The sequence below is a fragment of the Bidens hawaiensis genome, unplaced genomic scaffold, assembly GCF_021521415.1.
Source record: "Bidens hawaiensis isolate Kalapana, Puna unplaced genomic scaffold, B.hawaiensis_p1.1 tig00039052_1, whole genome shotgun sequence".
NCBI lineage: Eukaryota > Viridiplantae > Streptophyta > Magnoliopsida > Asterales > Asteraceae > Bidens > Bidens hawaiensis.
This window is the reverse complement of record NW_027505590.1, coordinates 21,935-43,014: the sequence shown is the minus strand read 5'-3', so window position 1 is coordinate 43,014 and position 21,080 is coordinate 21,935. Positions and strand designations below refer to the sequence as shown.

Below are 21,080 nucleotides of genomic sequence, written 5' to 3'. Positions count from 1 at the left end.
TTATTATTATTATTATTATTATTATTATTATTATTTTATACTATTAGAATTTTAAAATTTTCTAATCATGAAAAGAATCCACAAGAAAAACATGCTATAATGTTATTTTCTAAATTCTAAATATTGTCTATATAAGTATATATAAATCTTTATTTTCAAGGAAGAACAAACACTATTAATATTTTTTAATTATGGTATTATTTTTGGACAATTTAATTAACTATATGCCTTATGAGATGACTTGCCCTATTAATGTATATCACATGAGTGATGAGGCAATTTCTGTTGCAATAAATTTAATTTTAATTTGTGTGGTACCAAATGCATGTATGCATGTTAAATTTTAATTCGTGCGATATACTATATCATGTGAAATATATGAGATATCTAAATATGCCTATGAGTAGTAAAACATGCATAAGTTACTTGGTAATTTGCAACTTAGCTAGCTCGTTTGAAATATAAAAGATAACGCGCGAAGCATGAAATATGACGCGATAGTCAGGTTGTTATCTGTAAACTCATACACAATGGTTCATTCTATTCCGTCTGTCATTCCTGCATATTAAATGTTACCTAAGTAAAAATAAATCAAATATCTCGAAGCAAGCATAGCTTAAACAAGCTCAAGCTCTGGCTTGTATTGGAGTTTAATAAACGAGCATGACAAATCGACCTCGACTAGACTCGCAAACCTATTAATTCAAAAAAAAAAACGAAAAGCATGTCATTAGGAAGTATGTCTAAGGGTGAATTTGGTAGTTAGACTACATTAGGTTAAACAAAACTAAAAAACGCGCGAATAAACAGCTACACGAATACATTTTAACACTACAAAATTGGCAAATACTAAATAAAAAATATGTGAATAAAAGTGCAAAACCTAAGGCATACACAGGTGGACTACATAAACTAAATATTAACTTCAATAGTTAGAATGCGACGCTAAAAAACCAAAACCGGAGCTTTCACGAAGAAGGGGTGGTGGTTCGATATCTGATACAATGATCATATCCATTGATCGAGTGACGTCCTCCGTGCAAAATGGTATGCTGCACCACATCACATGATTTAGTTCATAACATAAAGCAAAACAAAAATGTCTTTAAATACTATAAATAATATTATGATAAAAAAAATCAACCTTGAATCGTCATCGAGCAAGAACGAGTTGCTGCTGATAGCATTATTTGAATCTTGTGTCATTAAGATCCTCATACTGGAAATAACCTGCCAATATTTTTTTTAAAAAAAAATTAGCTTGTTACAATTTGGTAATCTAGGCAGTTGGTCTTCTTGGGCCTTGTTGAGCCCAACGGTCCAAGTTTGGTTCTTATATTTTAGCTAAAAGCCCGTTACAGCAGATTACAAGACTGGGCCTGGCAAGGCCCGATTAGACCGAATGGATCCTAGGTCGATGTTGATAGAAATATAACTTTTTCTATCTTTTGTAGGTTTGTAAACGAACCGAACAAACATGGACAGAGCATGTCCGTGTCCGTTCGTTTAACAAGCGATTGGACACGAACAATTAAACGAATGCGGTTTCTTTGTTTGTGTTCATTCGTTAAGAAAATGAATATGTTCATTAAAAGTATAAACGAACAGTTCACAAACGAGCATATATGAGCAAATATAACTGAGCTAAAACTAGTTAAAAGTAATGTGTTTGGCCTAAAAAGTTATAAAACTAGACTAAACTGAAGCGGACTACAAAATTTTAAATGATTACATTCACGAACGTAACTTGATGAACTTAAACACACATAAACCTACAAGCATAAATGAACGTAAATGAACGAACGAGACATGTGTTCATGTTCTTTCTTTACTTCTTTTAACGACATGAACAAAACTTTTTGTTTACGTTTGTTCGTTTATATAATACTTACATATATATGCACATAAAGTCATAAACATCCATATATGTGTGTATATATATACAAGTAGAGTAATTATATATATGTGTTTATATATATGTGTCATAAACCTGATGTAATTACATAATTACATAATTACTCTACTTGTATATATAATTACTCTACTTGATTCTCATGTTTAGCACATTAATTTCATTTGTACGTTAACTTTCCCCTATATATATATAATTATGCACGATAAAAGAAAAGGCTTACTTCTGGAGAAAGGCTTTGTGCGCCATGTTTGTCTTCCCAGTACATTGTACTAACTCTGTATAGTTGTTGTATACTAAGCATCTGCATGCTATCAATTGTTATACCAACAGTAGAATGTGTATAATTAAATATTTAATAAACTACAAAATTTAAGAATTTAAACTTACAGGACACAAATCACGGCTTAATTCAATCAACTTAAGCTTCGGCTTTTGATGAGTAACCTAGCACCAAGATATAAATATGATATCCTCAAATAATTACAAGAATGCTATAAATAAATAAATAACATAGATTGAAACACAATACCAGGAAAGTAATAGCTTGCCTTATGTGCTTGAGCTCATCCCAAGCTGATCCTGCATACTGAGGTTTGACTTCTTGGAAGTCAATAAAAATAATAAAATGATGGAATAGATTAGAGGTGGTGAGTCGGGTCAAACGAAAAGTCAACTTATTTTTAACATTTTGGTCAAAATTACCACCTCTAAAGTAAATAGATAGACATGGATAACAACAAGTTACCTCTTCGGTTGCCTTGTAACACCAATGCTCCAATACAGCCAACCCGGACCTAACATATTCTCCATTACTGTAAGAGCAGCATTCCCGTCTCAGTAAAAGGCTGCAAAGATAAACTAACATTAAAAAAGGTAAACTGAAGTTAAAAAACAGAGATCATCGTCATCATCATCATCGTACTCAGTAATTGGACATGAAACCTGTTAAACAGAGATGAAATATTGAAATATTTATGAACATGAAACCTGTTGAGTAATTGGACATTGATGAAGGCGAAAATCTGTGTGAAGACTTGGCGAATTAAAAACGATGGGACCTATAAAGATGACATATAGTATGAACATTAGGAATGTTTTTAGCAATTGGACTATTGTATTCAGGATTGAATTTATATTACATAATTAGCTTTTAACGTGCTTAACAAGCATCCGATTTTGGTAACAATCCCTTGCCACTGCGCAAGCAAAATCTCTTGGGATGCTGCGTTTGCAAATGTACGAGCTGTCCCTTTTGGCGCACTTGCTCTGGTAATTCTTGGTGCCTGATTTGAACATAAAAAAATAAATAAATGATATTTTCGCCCCCATTTACTTATAAACAGGTCAATTCAGGTTATGTTTGATCTCTGACAGGTTAAATATTAAAAGGCTTACATAAACCTGGTCAGGCGAGTCAACAGAAACCCAAAGTTTGTATAAAGCCTCATAAATTATTTTATTCTAATACTAAATTATATCTGAATAGAATAACTTCTGTACTCACAAAAAGTGTTCATGTCCAACCCCTACCAAAGTTACCTATATCTAGGCTTGTAAATGAACCAACAATTCAGTGAACCATTTGTGAACTATTCAGCGGGAAGTACGCTTATTTAATAAACGAACGGACACGAGCACTTGTCCCATTCGTTTATGTCCGTTGATTTATGTTTGATTGTTTGCTTATATTCGTTACATTCACTTATATCTGGTCAGGATGTTCCTTCGTTTGCATTTGTTTAAATATTCATTCAAATATATTTACTAATTACTAATACTAGTTTTAATCCATTTTGAATTTCATATTTAAAAGCCTTTACTATATATATATATATATATATTTTTACCTTTCGATGTTGAATTTAATGAAAGACTATTTTAGACTTTTTTTTATTTAATAATGATATACTTTACTATAAAACGATTACAATAAAGTGGCAGGCAAACGGGCAACAAGCTGCGCCGCAACCCCCTTTTGAATAGCAAAACCAATCCTGCTAAAAACGAAGCTATTTTAGACTTTAATCTGGGAATACGATTACTTTTAGTAGGTAGTCATTTATTCTTGTTCATTTACGTTCATTTGTGTTCTTTTATGTTCGTGAACCATTTGTTTATAATTTAGCAAACAAGCATAAACGGACGCATTCACTTAAGTACACGAACGAACACAAACAAGCCTCGTTTAAGTGTTCATGCCTGCTCGAGTTTAGTTAAGGTTAAACGAACGAACACAAGCACGCCTCGTTTGTGTTCATTCGGTTCGTGTACAAGCCTACCCATTTTCTCAAGCCAGCATGTTTCACCACATATAACAGTAAGTACCTGAATACACAACCCAAGCAATGGAGATATTTCTCTTTTTAAGTTATCACGTATCAGCCCATATATTTTTTCAATATGCGCGATCAACTGCTGCTTAAAAAGCGAAGCCGGGTATTTAGGTTCAACCGAGCGAAAGGAATCGGATCCCCCCATTGAATCACCATCCATTGAAGAAACCGTTAGACCATGAGGACTTCCTCGAAAGCTCTGTAAAACAAAAAAGAAGCATCATGCCTAGAAGTTATTAGAAAGGCCAAAGACTGATCATTTGAGTTAGATGTAACAACCAACCCGAACTCCGTTTCTATTTACCTGGGTCCTCTTCCCGGATCTTGATCGATAGTGGCATGAGTCTCCAGACGGGCCACTAGCTTTCAGTGTACGTTCTAACAGCATCAGCAATGTTGAAGCATTGGATAACCAATAAGCTAAAATGTCACTGTTGTCTTGTGTCTTTATTTAAAAAAAGTAGCTTACTTTAGAATATTAGAATATATATACAGATGCAACGATTGATTTAGAATATTATATACCAGTGTACCTCAATAGCTTGGCCTATAGCTTGAGTTATACGATCAAAAATGCTGGTTTTTTCAACTTCAAATGATCGCCATTTCCTTAAACATTTGTATATAATGCAAGCAGCAACGGGCCTGCCTCTAGAAAACCCTAGGCGTTGTGAAATGCATCGAGTGAGCAAATCGTGATATTCAGGTTTGTCATCAAGTGGTTTCTTTAATCTGTCGTCTGAATCCGAGGCTTCTATTGAACGCGGTGAAGAAGAACTATGAATATCCTGGTGCATTTATACAATGAATTAATGAAATACAAAAATGAGCAATAGTTTATAACTTACTAAGAAACCTTTTTCCTCTTCCACACTAAAAATGAAAAAGAAAAAAAGGGTACATGAATAGGCTTGTAAATAAACCGGAGGAACACAAACGGGACATGATCATGGTCTTTCGTTTAACTTTAACTGAACAGACGATCGAACACGAACAAGGTTTTCTTGTTCGTGTTCGTTAATAAAATGAGCGTGTTCATGTTCGTTTGTTAACAGTATAAAAAAACAGTTCATGAACACAAACGAACAAACATAAATGAATGTACGTAAAAGAGCAACCATAAATGAGCATACACGAACAGAGACGAACAAACAAGGCACGTGTTCATGTTCGTTCGTTTAACTAAATGAACAAAAAATTTGTTCAGGTTCATTCATTTGTTATATATAGGAACATAAACGAACTTCCTGCCAAACAGTTCTCAAACAGCTATTGAACAGGCCTATACATGAATTTACTTATTATGATTACCTTAATGGACCTCGATTGTACTTCCTCGAACTTGATTTTTTGCAGCATCGATAATCCAGGTTGGCGATCTTTTGACTCTATATGGGCGAGCTTGTCCTCTAGCCTAATTTTGTAACAAGAATCAGTCAACTGTTGACTTGTTACTACTGAGATAAACTATCCATTATATATCAAAACCAATAAGGTGTACTCTAAATATGAAAGCAGTACACAACAACGATACCTTTCCACAGATTCCTCAAGTTGAAGCACCCGTCTTGAAGTTTCATCTAACTCCAACTGTTTATTTTCACATGATTCCAAAGCTTCACTAAACTTCTTTTCAGAATCATCTGCCCGTTGTCTTTCCCATTCGGATAATATCTACACGTGAATAAATACAGAAAGTAAACAGGTTGAAATTGCCACTTTTAATAACCAATAATACCTTTAAGTTTTTCACTTCAGTAGTTAAACTAGCAATTTTTTCTGTATCTTCCACACGAACTGGAATTTCTTTGACTACTGAGACTTCTTCAATTAGTTTCTGTGAAGACTCACGTTCCTTGATAAGCAAGGCATTTGTTTCATCTAATTTAGTTTGTGTTTCTTGCAGGGAGTCTTGCAATTTTTGAATTTCCTGATCTTTTACTTCTTTTGCCTCTTCAATTGCTTTCTGTAGAGACTCGCATTCATCGATAAGCAAGGCGATTTTTTCATCTAATTTACTCTGTGTCTCTTGCAGGGAGTTCTGCAATTTTTGAATTTCTAAATCTTTTGTTTTGTTCGCTTCTTCAATTGCTTTATGAGCAGAATCACGTTCCTTACGAAGCAAGTCATTTGCTTCATGGACTTCATTCTGCAATATGAGAATCTCCTGATCTTTTGCTTCTTCAATTGCTTTTTCTGCAGAATCACGTTCCTTGGCAAGCAAGGCATCAATTTCATCAACTTTACTAAACAATTTCTGAATTTCTTTGTCTTTTGATTCTTTTATATCTTCAATTGCTTTCTCTGCATATTCACGTTCCTTGAGAAGCAAGTTATTTGCCTCATCAATCTTACTCTGCATGGATTTCAAGGAATTCTGTAATTCTTGAATCTCTTGATCTTTTGCTTCTATTATTTTCCGTGCAGACTCCTGTTCCTTAACAAGCAAGGCATTTGATTCCTCAACTTCCCTCTGCATGGCTTGCACGGATTTCTTAACCTTCTCAAGTTCCCGATCTTTCGTCTTTTCAACCTCAGTCTGCACATACGTGTTACCATAATTTGTCAGATTGAATACTAGCATTCAATGAGCCATTTAAAGTTCGTTTAGTTAACTGAAAGAACATGAACACATGTCTCGGGATTTTACGTTCGTTTGTGTTTGTTCGCTTAAGTTCATTTGCTTACATATTCATTAATACTCTTTAGGCTCATTACAACTTATTATAGTTTATGTAATTAAAAAATCATTGCAATTTAGTCTAGTTTTATTAATTTTTAGGTCCATCATATTGATGCTCGCTCATCATGTTAAGTTATGCTCATTTGTTTGTGTTCGTTTACATTCATGGACCATCATTCTATACTATTAACGAACGAACATAAGCAAACACATGAACATTCATTTTCTTAAAAAATTAACACGTACAAAAACTCTGTTCGCTTAATTGTTTGTGTCCGGGTAAAGTTAAATGAACCCAACACAAACATGTGTCGTTCGTGTATGTTCAGTTCGTTTACAAGCCAACTATATAAGTTATAACTCTTAATTCTTGCAATAGACTAATACTACCTTCGAGCGTTTTTCTAACTCTAAATGCAACAAAAGATCTTCCACTTGTTTTTCAAGATTATCCTTTGCTTCTTGGAGTGCAATTGTGTCCCTTGCAGCCTGTAAATGAAAATTTAGAGAAAGAAAACATCAATAAATAAAAGTTGATTTACATGAGAAACATTCTTATGATAAAACAGTCTCCCACTAATAACTGCAAACAGACAAAACTGAACTATTATTTGATAATGCATACAAAAGCCGAAACAAACCATTTTTAATCTTCGAAGCTCTTTTCTAGCAAGTCTTCTTTTCCATCTGCATTGAGCAATAACTGCTGCTCGTATCAGTTTCTTATAGTATGAATAATCTCTGTAACCTCGCCAACGGGCCTACAATTAAAAACTTGTATTAATATCAACCGTAAAGGTATATAATCATTCGCATGTAGAGGTGGAAACTGAATTCCATTGAGCTATCAAACGGGTCAGATACGTCTACTCGTTTATGTTTTATCTTTTAACAGGTCAATCATCTAAAACAGGTTGAAAGTCGAAAAGTGTCTTTTTAATGCATAAAACCTACTTAATATAAAAGACTAGATTATTATTTTTCTTAATCATATTTGAGACGCTAAGCATTTATCAAAAAATAAATTTCTGGAAAGAAAAACGTGTCTTGGGTCAACACAACCTTGACCCAACCCGTCAACCAACCTGTCAAGAAGTATTATTGCAGAACAGAACATTCTATATCATTTTAATCAGAAAACTAGATTATTATAAAGAACAATTATAATTATTAACATATTTGACAAAGCAAATAACTGTCAAAAGATTATATTTTTCGGGAAAAAGGTGTTTTGCTCAACGAGACCCGACCCTATCTGTTACCCAAGCTGCCCAAAAAGTAATTTAGTACATAAAACCTTATGAATCATTTTATTCAAAAAAATAGCTTATATCGAAATAAATAATTTTGTTAATACTTAACTCGTTGATTGCTTATCAAATTTTCAAAATTTGGACAAAAGGTTCTTACTTGTAAAAGAATTGCTGCCTTGTTTTGTTGTCGGGTTCTGAATTTTCTACCAGCAACCATTGAACGAAGACGGGCCTGGAAGACTACTACTGACAGCTTAAGTTTGTTATAGATCTTCCTTGATAAGTATCGCCGATAATTTGTTTGTATTTTTAATGAAGCAACATTCATTTGCTTGTGTAGATACAATTTACAAGCAAGCTTTCCTGGTGGACATCACACCACAAAGGCAGTTATTGAATGAAGTGAAATTATATACAATATAATTGAAAAGGATGTACAAATGCAACTTAAAGCAAAACCTCCTAATTCACTCTATTAAGATTTAGTTAATTATTGAAATAACATTGCGTTTAGATCAAAAGTACTGCATTAGTTATTCATATTATAAAGACACTTAAAAAATGGACAATGAGTGTTTGTGGGTCAACCCAATCTGACCCAACATATACTAAAAACAACATCTTTTTAGCTGAATCCATTTGACCTGTTACCCTGCCCACCTTGCAAATTGCCACCTCTAAGGTGTATTGTGTAACAGAGGTGGGGAATTTTGACACGTTTACTTATAAATGGGTGGATTTTTTGGTTGTGCTTTTATCTCAAACGGGCCGAATTAAAAAACATAGCTAAATGGAGAGCGGGTCAAATGGGTTACAAGTATTCCCAAATTGATTATTTTAGGACATAATTTTTCGGCCCAAAATTTTCACCCATTGGGAAAACCAATACTGAACCGTTTTCAGAAACCCAAAAATCAATTTTTTGGTTTTTGGCTCGGTTTGAGCCTAAAACCAACCCATGCAGACCCCTATATTTAACGCATAAAACCCCCTACTTTACTCAAAGATTTAGATTATTATTGTAATAATATTGCTTCTTAATCATAATTAAACCATTATTATTTATCAATAAATACAGATGTACAAAAAGGATTTTGTGGTTCGGCCCAACCCGTACTAAATACGAACTCTTTCAACCCAAACTTGTTTTGACAAGTTACCCAACCCACCCGACCCATTAACATTTAATGTAAAAAAGTCTTCTAGAAAGTCAACCTCTGCAGAAAGATTGCCAAACTATAGCAGATTTCCTCAAAGCAAGAAAACGTTTTCTAGCAATGTGAGCTCTTATCTTTCTTTGAATATGTTTGGCTTCACTGCCAAGATTTTGTGCTTTCCGTGCATCCAATTCAGCCATCTGACCAGCTCTAAGAAAAACTTTGGTTTTTCCAATCTGTCAAATTATTTAAATACTTTATTTAAAGCATTGAAATGCAAACAGCAGATAGAATAAACAGATTATAATATCTATGTTACACAAATACATATGAACAAAGACTTTTAATACCTGAGACCCCTGAAGCCCTGCCTTGTCCAGGATCTTTTTACATGCATCCTTTGCATCGAGACTATAAAATCCAACTTTAAAATTAGAGCATGACGTCATTAATAAACTTGTTAAAAGTCAATGTATGTTACTTACTTTTTTTTATTAACCTCTGGAGCAAGAATGCTAAATCGGTTAACAAAATCAGCAAAACTCTTGCGAGTAGGATAGCCAGCACAGCTGATGCGAATTGCTTCAAGAACCCCCTTAGTAAAGAGCAGATAAAACTTATTAAGTTCTTTGAAATATCAGAGAAAATATGTCTCCTCTATATTTTTGCACAGTACTCACCCCACATCGTAACTGTTGCATGATGTTAACGTTTTCAAAAATAGCAGGTTTAAGAACATTATTTGGCTTCACACATCTAATATAGCGAGGTTGTGTGCAATTTAAGGTTTCCATCAACTGCTGAAGTTGTAGCTGCATGCATTGAAAATAAAATCAAATCAAATTACAGATATAGATATATGATAATTACAAGTGCCTTTTTATTTTATAAAAGAACTTACCTTGAAGCTAGATCCAATTGATGAGAATTTAGAAGATTTATTTGAAGATTTACTGTCATCGGGCAATGGAGGGAAAAGACCAGACACAAAAAAACATTTGGAAGCTGTCAACATATCTTGATGTTCAGGAACAACATAATCTTTGTTTTTGTCTAGAAATTGCTCAGATTGGTATTGAACCTGGAAGATAAATAAACACACAAACTTGTAATATGTGCAAACATAAGAGGCTTTCTAATGTAAAATAAACTGAATGTTAACAGTAATTATTAAAATTACCTCTCCTGCATAATGAGCGATTGTGAAACCAGTGCGCGACAACTTTGGTTTAAAGAATCTTGGATGAGATCTAAATGTCTGATAAAGCTTCTGTGAGAATGTTTCGTGAGTCGACCTTGGAAACATACTGGAAACAGAATGCGTGTCACAAATGAAAAGATGCATAACGCAGACAAAAAACAGCGCAGACAAAAAAATACCATGCTTCATCAAGTAGAGCAATTATCCCACCAGGTTTCTGCAATCATAGTTCAAAAAATAATTCAATATTTAAGTCATCATTGCAATGCAACATTTACCATTATAAAGTTTGACAGGCTTTATAAAATCACACGTATTAACAATACGATTAAAGTACCTTTTCAATAAGATCTAGAACATCCTTATTGTCTATAAACTCTATGTAGCTCCAGTCAATTTCTTCTTTGGTATATTCCTCTTGCTCCGTCTTGAACACGTGCTGTATAATAATAATACAAATAAATATAGCGGGAATAATGATAATAATATTAAAAATGCGTTCAGCAAAATTATCAATGACAATGTCAAAACACCAAAAGTCAGACCTGGTTGAAATGTTGTTGCAGCTTCTCATTGGTGTAATTAATACAAAATTGTTCAAAACTGCACAATACATACATGGTTACAATTGGTTTGGATCAAGTCATAAAGAAAGCAGTTACATTGATGATTATTTCAGCACATAGGACTAACCTATTGGATTTAAAGCTTTCAAAACCATAGATGTCAAGAACCCCAATCAGATATGTTGAATTGTGATCTTGCCCAATAGACACATTAATCTTTTCCACTAGCCTGCATATATGAATAACAATCATGTACGTTTAAAACTACTGAAGTACCTATTTCTACTTGTTGGTTTAGTGGCTCAAATGAGTAAAATAATTATTAAAATACTAACAAGAAAAAAAGGTGAAATGGATCAAAAGTTTCCCTGAGCATACATGTATTGTATACAACCTCTTAAGAACTTTATTCAAACAATTAGATTGCTAATGTAGTAATACAGTTTTAAGTGCTCCTATTAACTATTCATAAAAAATTATATAATTTGAAAAAAAAGGTTCATACGTAAATGTGACCCTGACCATTTTGACCCAATACTCAAACCGCCCATTTGTCGCATCTAGTAAGATAATCCTCAATTACCAGTCAAATAGGCGTGAGTATAATGTCTTAGCCAGACCATCTCTACTAACAATTGCACCCTCAGGATCAAGACTTCTTTTGATAACTTCTTCAGGAGTAACCATCACACGCTTTAGTAGAGCATCTTCCAATTCTTGAATATCACACCTAAGAATTATGAAAACAAATTCAGAGTCGCGCGCACATATATGAATAAAGAGGTGGCAAATCGGACTTATTTGGTTGCCAAACAGGTTAAAAGATGCCGAAAGTGTATTTTTTATGCATAAAACCCTAGAAAACTTCTTACTTTTGGATTAAAAAATCATTAGTTAATCAGACCGGAACCGTTTTGCCAGCTACAGAAAATGAGAAAGAACAAAGATATCAAAACTATAAACGCACAATAGCAACTCTGCAGTCGTCTGAAGATGGAATCTGGATTTGTCATCTTTTAGAACTGATGAATCAACTTCTTTCCCTTTGGAAAATTCAATATTACCAAGATGGAGAACTGAAGCCAGAACTCTGAAAATTGCATCCTGGAATAAGTGAGCATGTTATTGCAGTTATGTTACATATTAATCATCATTAAGCAAACCAAGATGAAGTACTATAACCTGTTCCTTTTCATTCACTCCAACAACATCCATGGCTCTCCTAGTAGCAAGATACTCATGGGAATTGTTTACACCATCAAGCTCGAAGCATTTGGATTGGTTAAGATATCGAAAGGATCTTGGATCTCCCAGTTTATATTTCTTAATTTCCTGAATATGTTGAAAAATAGTCAAGATTTCGTTAATAGCCAAAGCCTTAATCATTGAATGTGTGATTCATGTCAAATAGAGCTGGTAATTTCGACCCGTTTCCTTATAAAACGGGTCAAACTATTATTTATTTGCTAAATGGGAAAAGGGTGGCAAGATTGTAATGAAAACAACCTCGGGAGGTGCTGCACAGAGAAGATAAAAACAATGATAGTTGCGTTCAGGATCTGAAATTTGGCAAACACGAGATTTCTCAAGAAGGTATGTTCTAATGGCTGCTCCAGATATCCGTGCTTGTTTATCGAACTGAATCTCAACAAATTTACCAAAACGGCTGCAATCAAAAACATTATAAATGTAAGGAATTGCAGCAAAGGCGTTTAAGTTTCTATTAACTCATTCGATAATGTAACAGTGTTGCACCTGGAGTTGTTATTTCTAACAGTTTTGGCATTGCCAAAGGCTTCCAGAACTGGATTTGACTGCATTACATTATGCTATAAGTTAACAACCTATAAGATTCGTTTCTCAAATGAATCAAGTTATTTGAAATTTTACTTCCAGCATTTGTTGTTCAACACTTCGTCCTTCGGTGCCTTTACGACCACCCAAATAGGCAAGATACCGCATAAGCATTTTAGTGGTCTCGGTTTTACCAGCCCCACTTTCTCCACTGACCAATATCGAGTTGCTTTTTCTTTCATTAACCATTGCCCTGATATATCAAAAATAAGAAAGTTTTTAATCACCTATATAAATAATTAAATATGTACTAGAAGTGCCAAAACACAGGTTGTGGGTAACATGGCAAAGTGAGTCCGGGTCAAAATGTTGAGTTTACGTGTGCGATTGGGTCAGCCGTGCCAACTTTCTTGTCCATCTTTTTAAAGTTTTGTAAATAAATAATGTATTTTGGTTTGTAATGCCAACTTTGCCCTTATTTAAATTATCCATTATTTCTTAAAAAAAAATATTTCCCAATTATAGCAAGGATGGTATTAGTAGAGAGAAAATTTTAAGAGATTATTAATATCAACTAACATTTATAAACAGAAATATGAGTCTAATATATACTTCTTTAACATGCGCCCTTTACGACACATGTTAGAAAAAACCATAGCTGTAATTTCTTTTAAATAATATAATTTAGGAAATTGTAAGCATTTGAATACAGCACATGACCCATATAACAACTAATATCATGTTATACCCATTTGACCCGTTACCAATATTTCACAACCCATATTGACCCGTTTCAGTTTGATATTCCACCTCTAATACGTACAATAGAGAATAAACAAGAGAATAACCTAAAAGCAGAATCTGCAATTGCAAAAACATGAGGATCTAACTCCCCCAATGCCGCTCCTTTGTACCGATCCATCATTTTCGCATCATACAGGTGAGGCAAACTTTTAAATGGGTTAACAGCAATTAGGATATTGCCAGTATATGTCTGTCATATGTCAGAATACGATATAATATTATGACACAGCCTCCCATAGCTGCAGTAGTTAATGGTTTTCTCTCACCAAAATGAAAATAACAATACAGAAAACAGTTAACAGAAGTTAGATATCTTCTTACATATATTTCATTGAGTTGATATCTAGTAGACAGATTTTGCAACACTCCAGGTTCATGCAGATAAGAAAGCTTGGTCATGTCATCAACTCCACCAGGAGGAGCTTCCACATCTTTAGAATAAATTTTTGATAAACTTGCAATAACCTTCGATTATGAAAAAAAGAAAATGCAAATTGAAAGTTAACTCAGAGCACAAAACTTAAAGCAGTGTTTTATTTTTGACATAATAGAATATCAACTTACTTTTTTCCCATCAGTAGTTCGGATCTCTGCAGTGTCTCCTTTAATCTTTGAAACTTCTCCATCTATCCAAGCAACTGATGGGTCTTCAACCCACACCTGGGAACCTTCAATAATATTTGTCATAGCACCCTGCAAATAAATTCAAAATTCCATAAGTTACCAAAGTGTAAATCAACGACTAAATCATGATTAAAGAGTGTATTATCATAATCACATATCAGCAAAGCTGCAAAAGAATAAAAGCAATTCAATATGATAGTGACCCAAGCCCTAATTTGGTCTACTTGGATATGGCTACACTTTTGACCACAAAATAGAGTGATCATTATGATTCTTCTAGTGTCCTACTATTCAAGTTCTTGTTTGTGAATATCAGAATGACTGATAATAATATATCAAAATCTGTAGCACTCTTAAGGTTCACAGTTTGGACCATTTCTTCTTTTTCTTTGGAGTTTTCCACCAAACAGTGTTACCTTTTATAAACCATAAGAATGATGAACCATATGATTATGCAGCAGAACATTCAAACGGATAGCAAGGCGGAATCATGCATCTGATTACAGAATAACAACTTGAGACTAATGTTTACAATTTGTGGTTATTCAATGGTTCAATCCAATACAATATATAACTACTAACAAAAAAATGTTAGACCTAAACTAATACCACAATTCTTCACTTGAATGTCCAATACAAACAGGAAGTCTTAAGTACAATCACATATAAGCAAAAGAATGAAACATGATACGGAGTAAGTTTTGTAATGATAGTGACCTGGGTAGGCTACACTTTTGACCACAAAACAAAGTCTGTAATCATCATGATTCTTCTAGTGTCCTACTTTTCATGTTCTCTTTTGTGAATATTAGAGTGATTGAAACTAATATACCAAAATCTATGAAACTATTAAGGCTTTGGTGTAGACCATTTCTTCTTTTTCCTTGGCATATTCCACCAAACTATGTTACCTTTTATCAAACATAAGAATGATGGACCATACGATATATGATCATTTCATGAAATGTGATGAATAATGTAGCTGAATTTCAGCAGCAAGTACATCCAACCCATGTCAAGTTTTAAACCGAATAACTAGAATCCCTAAAACCTCTAACCTATCCCCAATCATCCACAGGTAGAATCATGTATGTAATAATTGGAAAAACCTCCATTATTGAAGATTAATAAACTCTTCTAGCAATACTGAAGTGTTAAGCTTCATATAAAAGTAAAGTAAATATAAACAAAAACCTAACCTACAATATTGCAGTACTTAAATAATTGAATCCAATGCAATCTATCACTACTACTAACACCAGAATTATAACACTCGAATGACGGACCATATGATAAATCATATATGACTATGTAATGAAATATGATGAATGATGCAGCTAAGTAGCCTAAGTTTCAGCAGCAGGACATCCAAAATGATATCAAGCTTAAGCACAGGTTACAATTAACTTCCATACAGGTTTCTAAACTGAATAACCGGAGTCCCCTAAAACCTCCAATCTATCCCCAATCATCCACAGGTAGAATCATGCCTATTATAATTAAAAAAAAAACAACTAGAGATTAATGTTCTATATTAAAACCTTACGGCAATACTGAATTGTTAAACCTAATTTACAATATTGCAGTTCTTAAACAGTTAAACCTAATGCAATCCTATTAAATCAACTACAATATATGCACTTAAAACAACATGATGATAATAATAATAATATAATCTTCAACAACAGTTAATGAGAAGCAAACATTAACATACCACAGATTAATATGAAACTCCTCCATCAAGCTTCCATCAATTGATTCCTTCACTGTAACTCACTCATGAGCTTCCAAAACCCTAAGTTCCTCAATTCCACGTATAAAACCCTAATTTCTTCAATTCGTCGTCAATTCGACGAATAATTACAATTATAAGCGTTGATCCGATTATCCGAACGCCTAAAATCATCAACGATCATCCAATTTGTTCACATTACAATCAATTAATCCGCGTTTTCTCGAATTGTTAGGAAACCTAACGAAACGATGATGATGATAATAATAATAATAATAAACGGTGATATGACACGTAGACGACGGTGGCGAGTGGATGAGTGAGCCGTTGATCGGAGATTGATCAAACCGGTTTGATGTTTGATGCATTGGTGTAAGAAAACGCGGGAGATTCGCAGCTGATTTCAGTTTGTTGTGGCTATGGATATTCAATGTATTGTTGGTTAACAAAAGAGATCCCTTGACTTTTATCTTTTGACATATTATGTTTCAACATAAGCTGGGGCTATTCACGAGCCGAGCCGAGCTGAGCGATAACGGTGCAAACGAGCCGATCTGCTTGCGAGTTACTTAAGATCGACTCGTTAAAAATCTCGAAGCTTAATCGAGCATGAGCCCGAGCTCAAGCCTAAAAGTAAGCTCGTTTAATAAATAAGCATGAGCTTCACTTATCGAGCTAGAGCCGGCTCGCGAGCCAGTCATTTATATAATTTTTTAAAATATATATTTAACAATTATTAATTAATATATATAATGTTATGAAAAATTAATAAAAATAACTAAAAAATATATTATTTTATATATACAATTATAAAAGAAAAATATATAAAAATAAGTATATTTATATACAAAATAATTGTTAAATAGTAAATGATTCGAACTCGAGCTTGAAAATCTACTCACTAGCCGAGCTCGAGCTTTGAAAATATAGCTCGAAACGAGCCAAGCTCGAGCTCTATGTAAGTAAAACGAGCAACCTCGAGCCTAGTCGAGCTTGGCCTTGGCTCGCTCATTTGCACTCCTATCGCGAGTGAAGGCTTGCTTGGCTCGTTTACAACCAGATCGAACCGAACGGCTGAAATTTGAACTCGATCCAAAATCAAAACGAGCCAAAATCGAATCAAGCGATTTTTGAGCATTATTTATTTCTTTTTCACTTTGCAATTTTCAACAAGAAACAAGTTTGAAGATTGTAAATAATAAATTATGTAAAGAAATTAATATGATTTAGACACACGTGTAATATGCTGTAAATTTTTAAGAGAAGAAAGTTTGAGGTGAGATATGATAAACATGTAAACAAACTTATATTATCTTGAAAAACTTGAAGTAAACAAATGAAACTATAAAATTGACGGAATATGAAAATTTAAAAAGGTTAAAAAGTTGTATACTTGTATTTATGTGTGTTGTCTATATGTGTGTTCATATATAATTATATATAAAATAAATTAAAAATATTCAAGTCTAGCAAAGCGACTCGTTTACAATCGAGCGAAAAAAGAGCGAATATTTTCACAACAATTTATGAGTGAACGCTGGGCGATATGGACAACCCTAACATAAGCGAATTCATATAATGATCAGTTTATTTGAATCGAGTTATTGTTCGAACTGAATTTTGAATTAGGCTTTGGATCGAATTTGAATGATGTGTAAATTTTTTATAACGAAATGTGGTTTTTAATCAACGTGAATTCGAATAAGTTTATTTGAATTGGGTTTTCAAATCGAGTTAGAGTTCGGTTTTCAGATTTGAATAACGTGAATAAATAGAAAAATGATGTGATGTGATGATAACTTAGATGCTTTGTAAGTTACAAAGGTTCAAACTTGTGATATTTTTGCTTAACTCAGGATTTATATGTTTGTTTAACTTAGGTTATTTTGTTTAAATTTCAATCATGTTTGTTTAAACTTGGATGCTTGTTTATGATGATTAATGTTTAAACTTGGTTGTTTTGTTGATAGTTTAAACACTTTGAAGGGGTCTTGGTCCCTTGCACATTTACAATTTAGGCATACACAGGCAAATGTGCAAATGGTTTGTGTTGTATATTGCTACCTTTTTGGTGTGTACACAGTACATATTATGTATACATACGCGTGCTTATGGTGACATTGTATTGTCTATATAACATTGTATAGCATGCCATGATCGTCGTCAACAGTCTAACGTATGCCTGCTTGACGATATATATCCCGTGTACATAACTATAAATATCAAACAAAACGCGACTCATAAAACACTACTGATCTGTATTCACACTCCTGTAGACCTTATTACAACATGAACAAGCCAGAGCTTGGAAGACACCTTAAAAAGTCAAATGATGTCAAAACAAAACGTTGGCCAATGTCAACACTCACTAATCAAGTCCCTGCTATGGTAAGCTTTCCTTTCTTTTGTGGGTGGTTTCCAATACCTTCAGTAGAACTAGTGCTTATGTGCTCTTTAGGCATTGACCATCTTGTTGGACCGCTAATGGAACCGTCCCCAAAGACGGGTGGCGCTAATCCAGACCCTTCACCGTCGAGACTGGTCCCACTGGTTCCACTTGGCACGATGCCAGTCTGGCTCAGTAAGGCATGTTGGTTTACCGAAGAAAATGGTGACTGCGGACCGAACCCTGTAGGTGATTGTGTCATCATATGGGACTGTGGGACCATGTGTTGAGATTGCATTTGCATTTGTTGTTGCATGGTGTTTGTGTATGGCTGCATTATCATATTTAGAGTGTTACAACTTACAACTATTATATATGAATATATATGTATAAATATAGTAACTACAATATTGTTTATTTGTTTTGTAACATATATAGTTTTAGATTATTACCTGAAGACGTATAGGCGATTGCTTCGGTTGACAATCAGCTATTGCAGCCAAGTACATGAGGTTGTGTTGTAGCCTAGTTTGGTTTCTGAACAAAAGTAGGAAAGTGTTATACAATATTTAAACGTGTGGGCCGGTTGGGTTGACACGCAAACACTTTCTCTATCTTTATGTTTTTTTGGTAATCAATGTAATGAATATGATTATAAAAACTATAATATTATGTACAATAATTTGTATGTATATTAACAAAAGAAAATGGTCTATTTTAACTTGTTTACTAATGAACAACATGGTCATAGTGTATTTTAAATGTATAAAACTTAAAATCTTCTAAATCATTTTATAAAAGCAACTTTAACTTATTTACTCATAAACATGGTCATATATAGTGTAGCTTTAATGCATAAAACCATCAAAATCATTTTTAAAAAATTGAAATTGCGTAAACATAACACGCTAAAAATTTTATTAAAAAATGGACAGAAAGTGTTTTTAGTCAACTAGCATACGCCAAAGAGACTCACTTTGACATGTTATGAACCTAATCCGCTCGTTTTGTCACATCTAAGGCCAGTCATAAACATTAAGAGAGTATCTCTGAATCAGTAAGAGGTATATCGAGTACGTTTGGTTCAGTTAAAATAAAATACACATCCTAATAGTTCATGAAGCCGCTAATTATTAATGTGCAAGTTTGAGAAACATACTGATCCATTATTCAGATGCTATCTTTTAATCGGTCAGGTGCTAAAATTGACGTACAAGGTTGCCAAACAGACCCTAAAGCAGTTAGAATATATACATAAAAGGAAAAAAGTACACTCACTCTGCACATTCACTGAATTTCCCAGTACTTTGATTCTCCAGAATGTTCAAGATCAATGCTTTGTTTTCATCCAAATACTACACATACAAATATTGGTTGTATATATACTTAAAGTCTGTTGATTTGCATATATTAAAACAAAATAACATAAAATAAATAAAATAAGCCACAAGAAACAAGAGATTAAAGACCTGTTGGATGTGATCAGTAGTCACACAAGTACTGGTGTTGTTGAAGGCACCTGTATGTTGCTGCTGCTGCTGCTGCTGCTGCTGCTGCTGCATCATCTGATGCATGAGTTGTTGCTGCATGTTTGTATCTGTGTAAGATCTGAACTATCTTCTGCTCTTCTGCAACAAACTTATTTAAAACTTTTATCAAAGTGAAAAAGCTTATTATTATTCACCTGAGAGATCGTAGTCCTTAAAATTTGTTGATGTTTTTATTTCTGGTTACAAAGGTAGGTTTTGAGTGTTATAAAAGTGGTAGCATCTTGTGATATTATTTAAAGAATGTTATTTATTTTAGTACTTATTATTAATATTAATTGTATTGTACCTTATCTTGGGATTCTCCCTCACTCTATTCTATGTCACAACTCTATCTATAAATTTTAACATGATCTGCATGCATGCACCCACTCACCACATTTCATGATTCAATCATATTATCATATGTGGCATTTTCTTAAAAAAAGATGTTACATCATATAGAATATTATAGAATATATAACTTAGTTACATTAAAAGAAAAAATCACCATAATAGTCATATTAACTAAAATGCTAGACAAAAATTTAAGAGAAATGGTGGCATCAAAGAGGATGGCGCGGTAGGAGATGTCTGTTTTTGGTGTTTTTTGTGACGCAAAAGAGCTGGCACTGGAGAATTAAACAGCGAAACAATAGAAGATGGTGCAAGAGGTGATGCAGTGCATAATGTAGCGCAGAAGAAAGAAACTTTTTTTTTTACCAAATGGCGCAGGAAGTGAATGGTTGGTGTAGGAGTTGATTTGTTGACACCGTAAAAAAAAGTCGACAAATATTTTCATAATTTATAAGAGTCAATGACCTATTTTTATAATTTCTTTGGTTTATATGACAATCTTGATGATTTTCCTGTATTAAAAGTGATTATATAATCATTAAAATATACATCAAAATCGCTCTAGTACTTATTTATTACCGCAACCTATATTGTTCTTATGTAAGACTTTGGAGCTGATGGTCTCTTTGAAACAACGTTTATATCTTTTGAATGAAGGTATAATTTAATTATATCTCACTCTCCCCAGACTCTGTTAATACTATTGCTATTGACGAGATTTTACCGAATATGATTGATTGATTAATCTG

The 21,080-nt window shown here is 33.5% G+C and overlaps 2 protein-coding genes across 2 annotated transcripts; both read right to left on the bottom strand.

Moving 5' to 3' along the window:
- Positions 1-456: 456 nt before the first annotated feature.
- Positions 457-14,820, bottom strand: LOC143614140 (myosin-9-like). Its single transcript, XM_077087661.1, has 36 exons — positions 14,271-14,820; positions 14,028-14,171; positions 13,751-13,896; positions 12,999-13,155; positions 12,864-12,922; positions 12,615-12,774; positions 12,291-12,440; positions 12,076-12,212; positions 11,692-11,838; positions 11,236-11,337; positions 11,088-11,145; positions 10,880-10,981; positions 10,722-10,759; positions 10,522-10,648; positions 10,243-10,422; positions 10,022-10,153; positions 9,827-9,936; positions 9,692-9,752; positions 9,400-9,577; positions 8,342-8,547; positions 7,573-7,692; positions 7,322-7,420; positions 5,987-6,787; positions 5,783-5,922; positions 5,560-5,662; positions 4,782-5,036; positions 4,553-4,693; positions 4,241-4,447; positions 3,055-3,198; positions 2,903-2,973; positions 2,661-2,760; positions 2,445-2,501; positions 2,303-2,359; positions 2,136-2,216; positions 1,145-1,230; positions 457-1,052 (listed from the first exon to the last, which is right to left on the bottom strand). Exons 1-36 carry the CDS (start codon positions 14,391-14,393, stop codon positions 926-928), a joined length of 5,106 nt encoding a protein of 1,701 aa, XP_076943776.1. The 5' UTR covers positions 14,394-14,820; the 3' UTR covers positions 457-925.
- Positions 14,821-18,172: 3,352 nt separating this feature from the next.
- On the bottom strand, positions 18,173-20,123 carry LOC143614142 (GRF-interacting factor 1-like). Its single transcript, XM_077087662.1, has 4 exons — positions 19,918-20,123; positions 19,727-19,803; positions 18,901-18,985; positions 18,173-18,779 (listed from the first exon to the last, which is right to left on the bottom strand). The coding sequence occupies exons 1-4, from the start codon at positions 20,035-20,037 to the stop codon at positions 18,435-18,437; spliced, it is 627 nt and encodes a 208-aa protein (XP_076943777.1). The 5' UTR covers positions 20,038-20,123; the 3' UTR covers positions 18,173-18,434.
- Between the last annotated feature and the right edge of the window lie 957 nt (positions 20,124-21,080).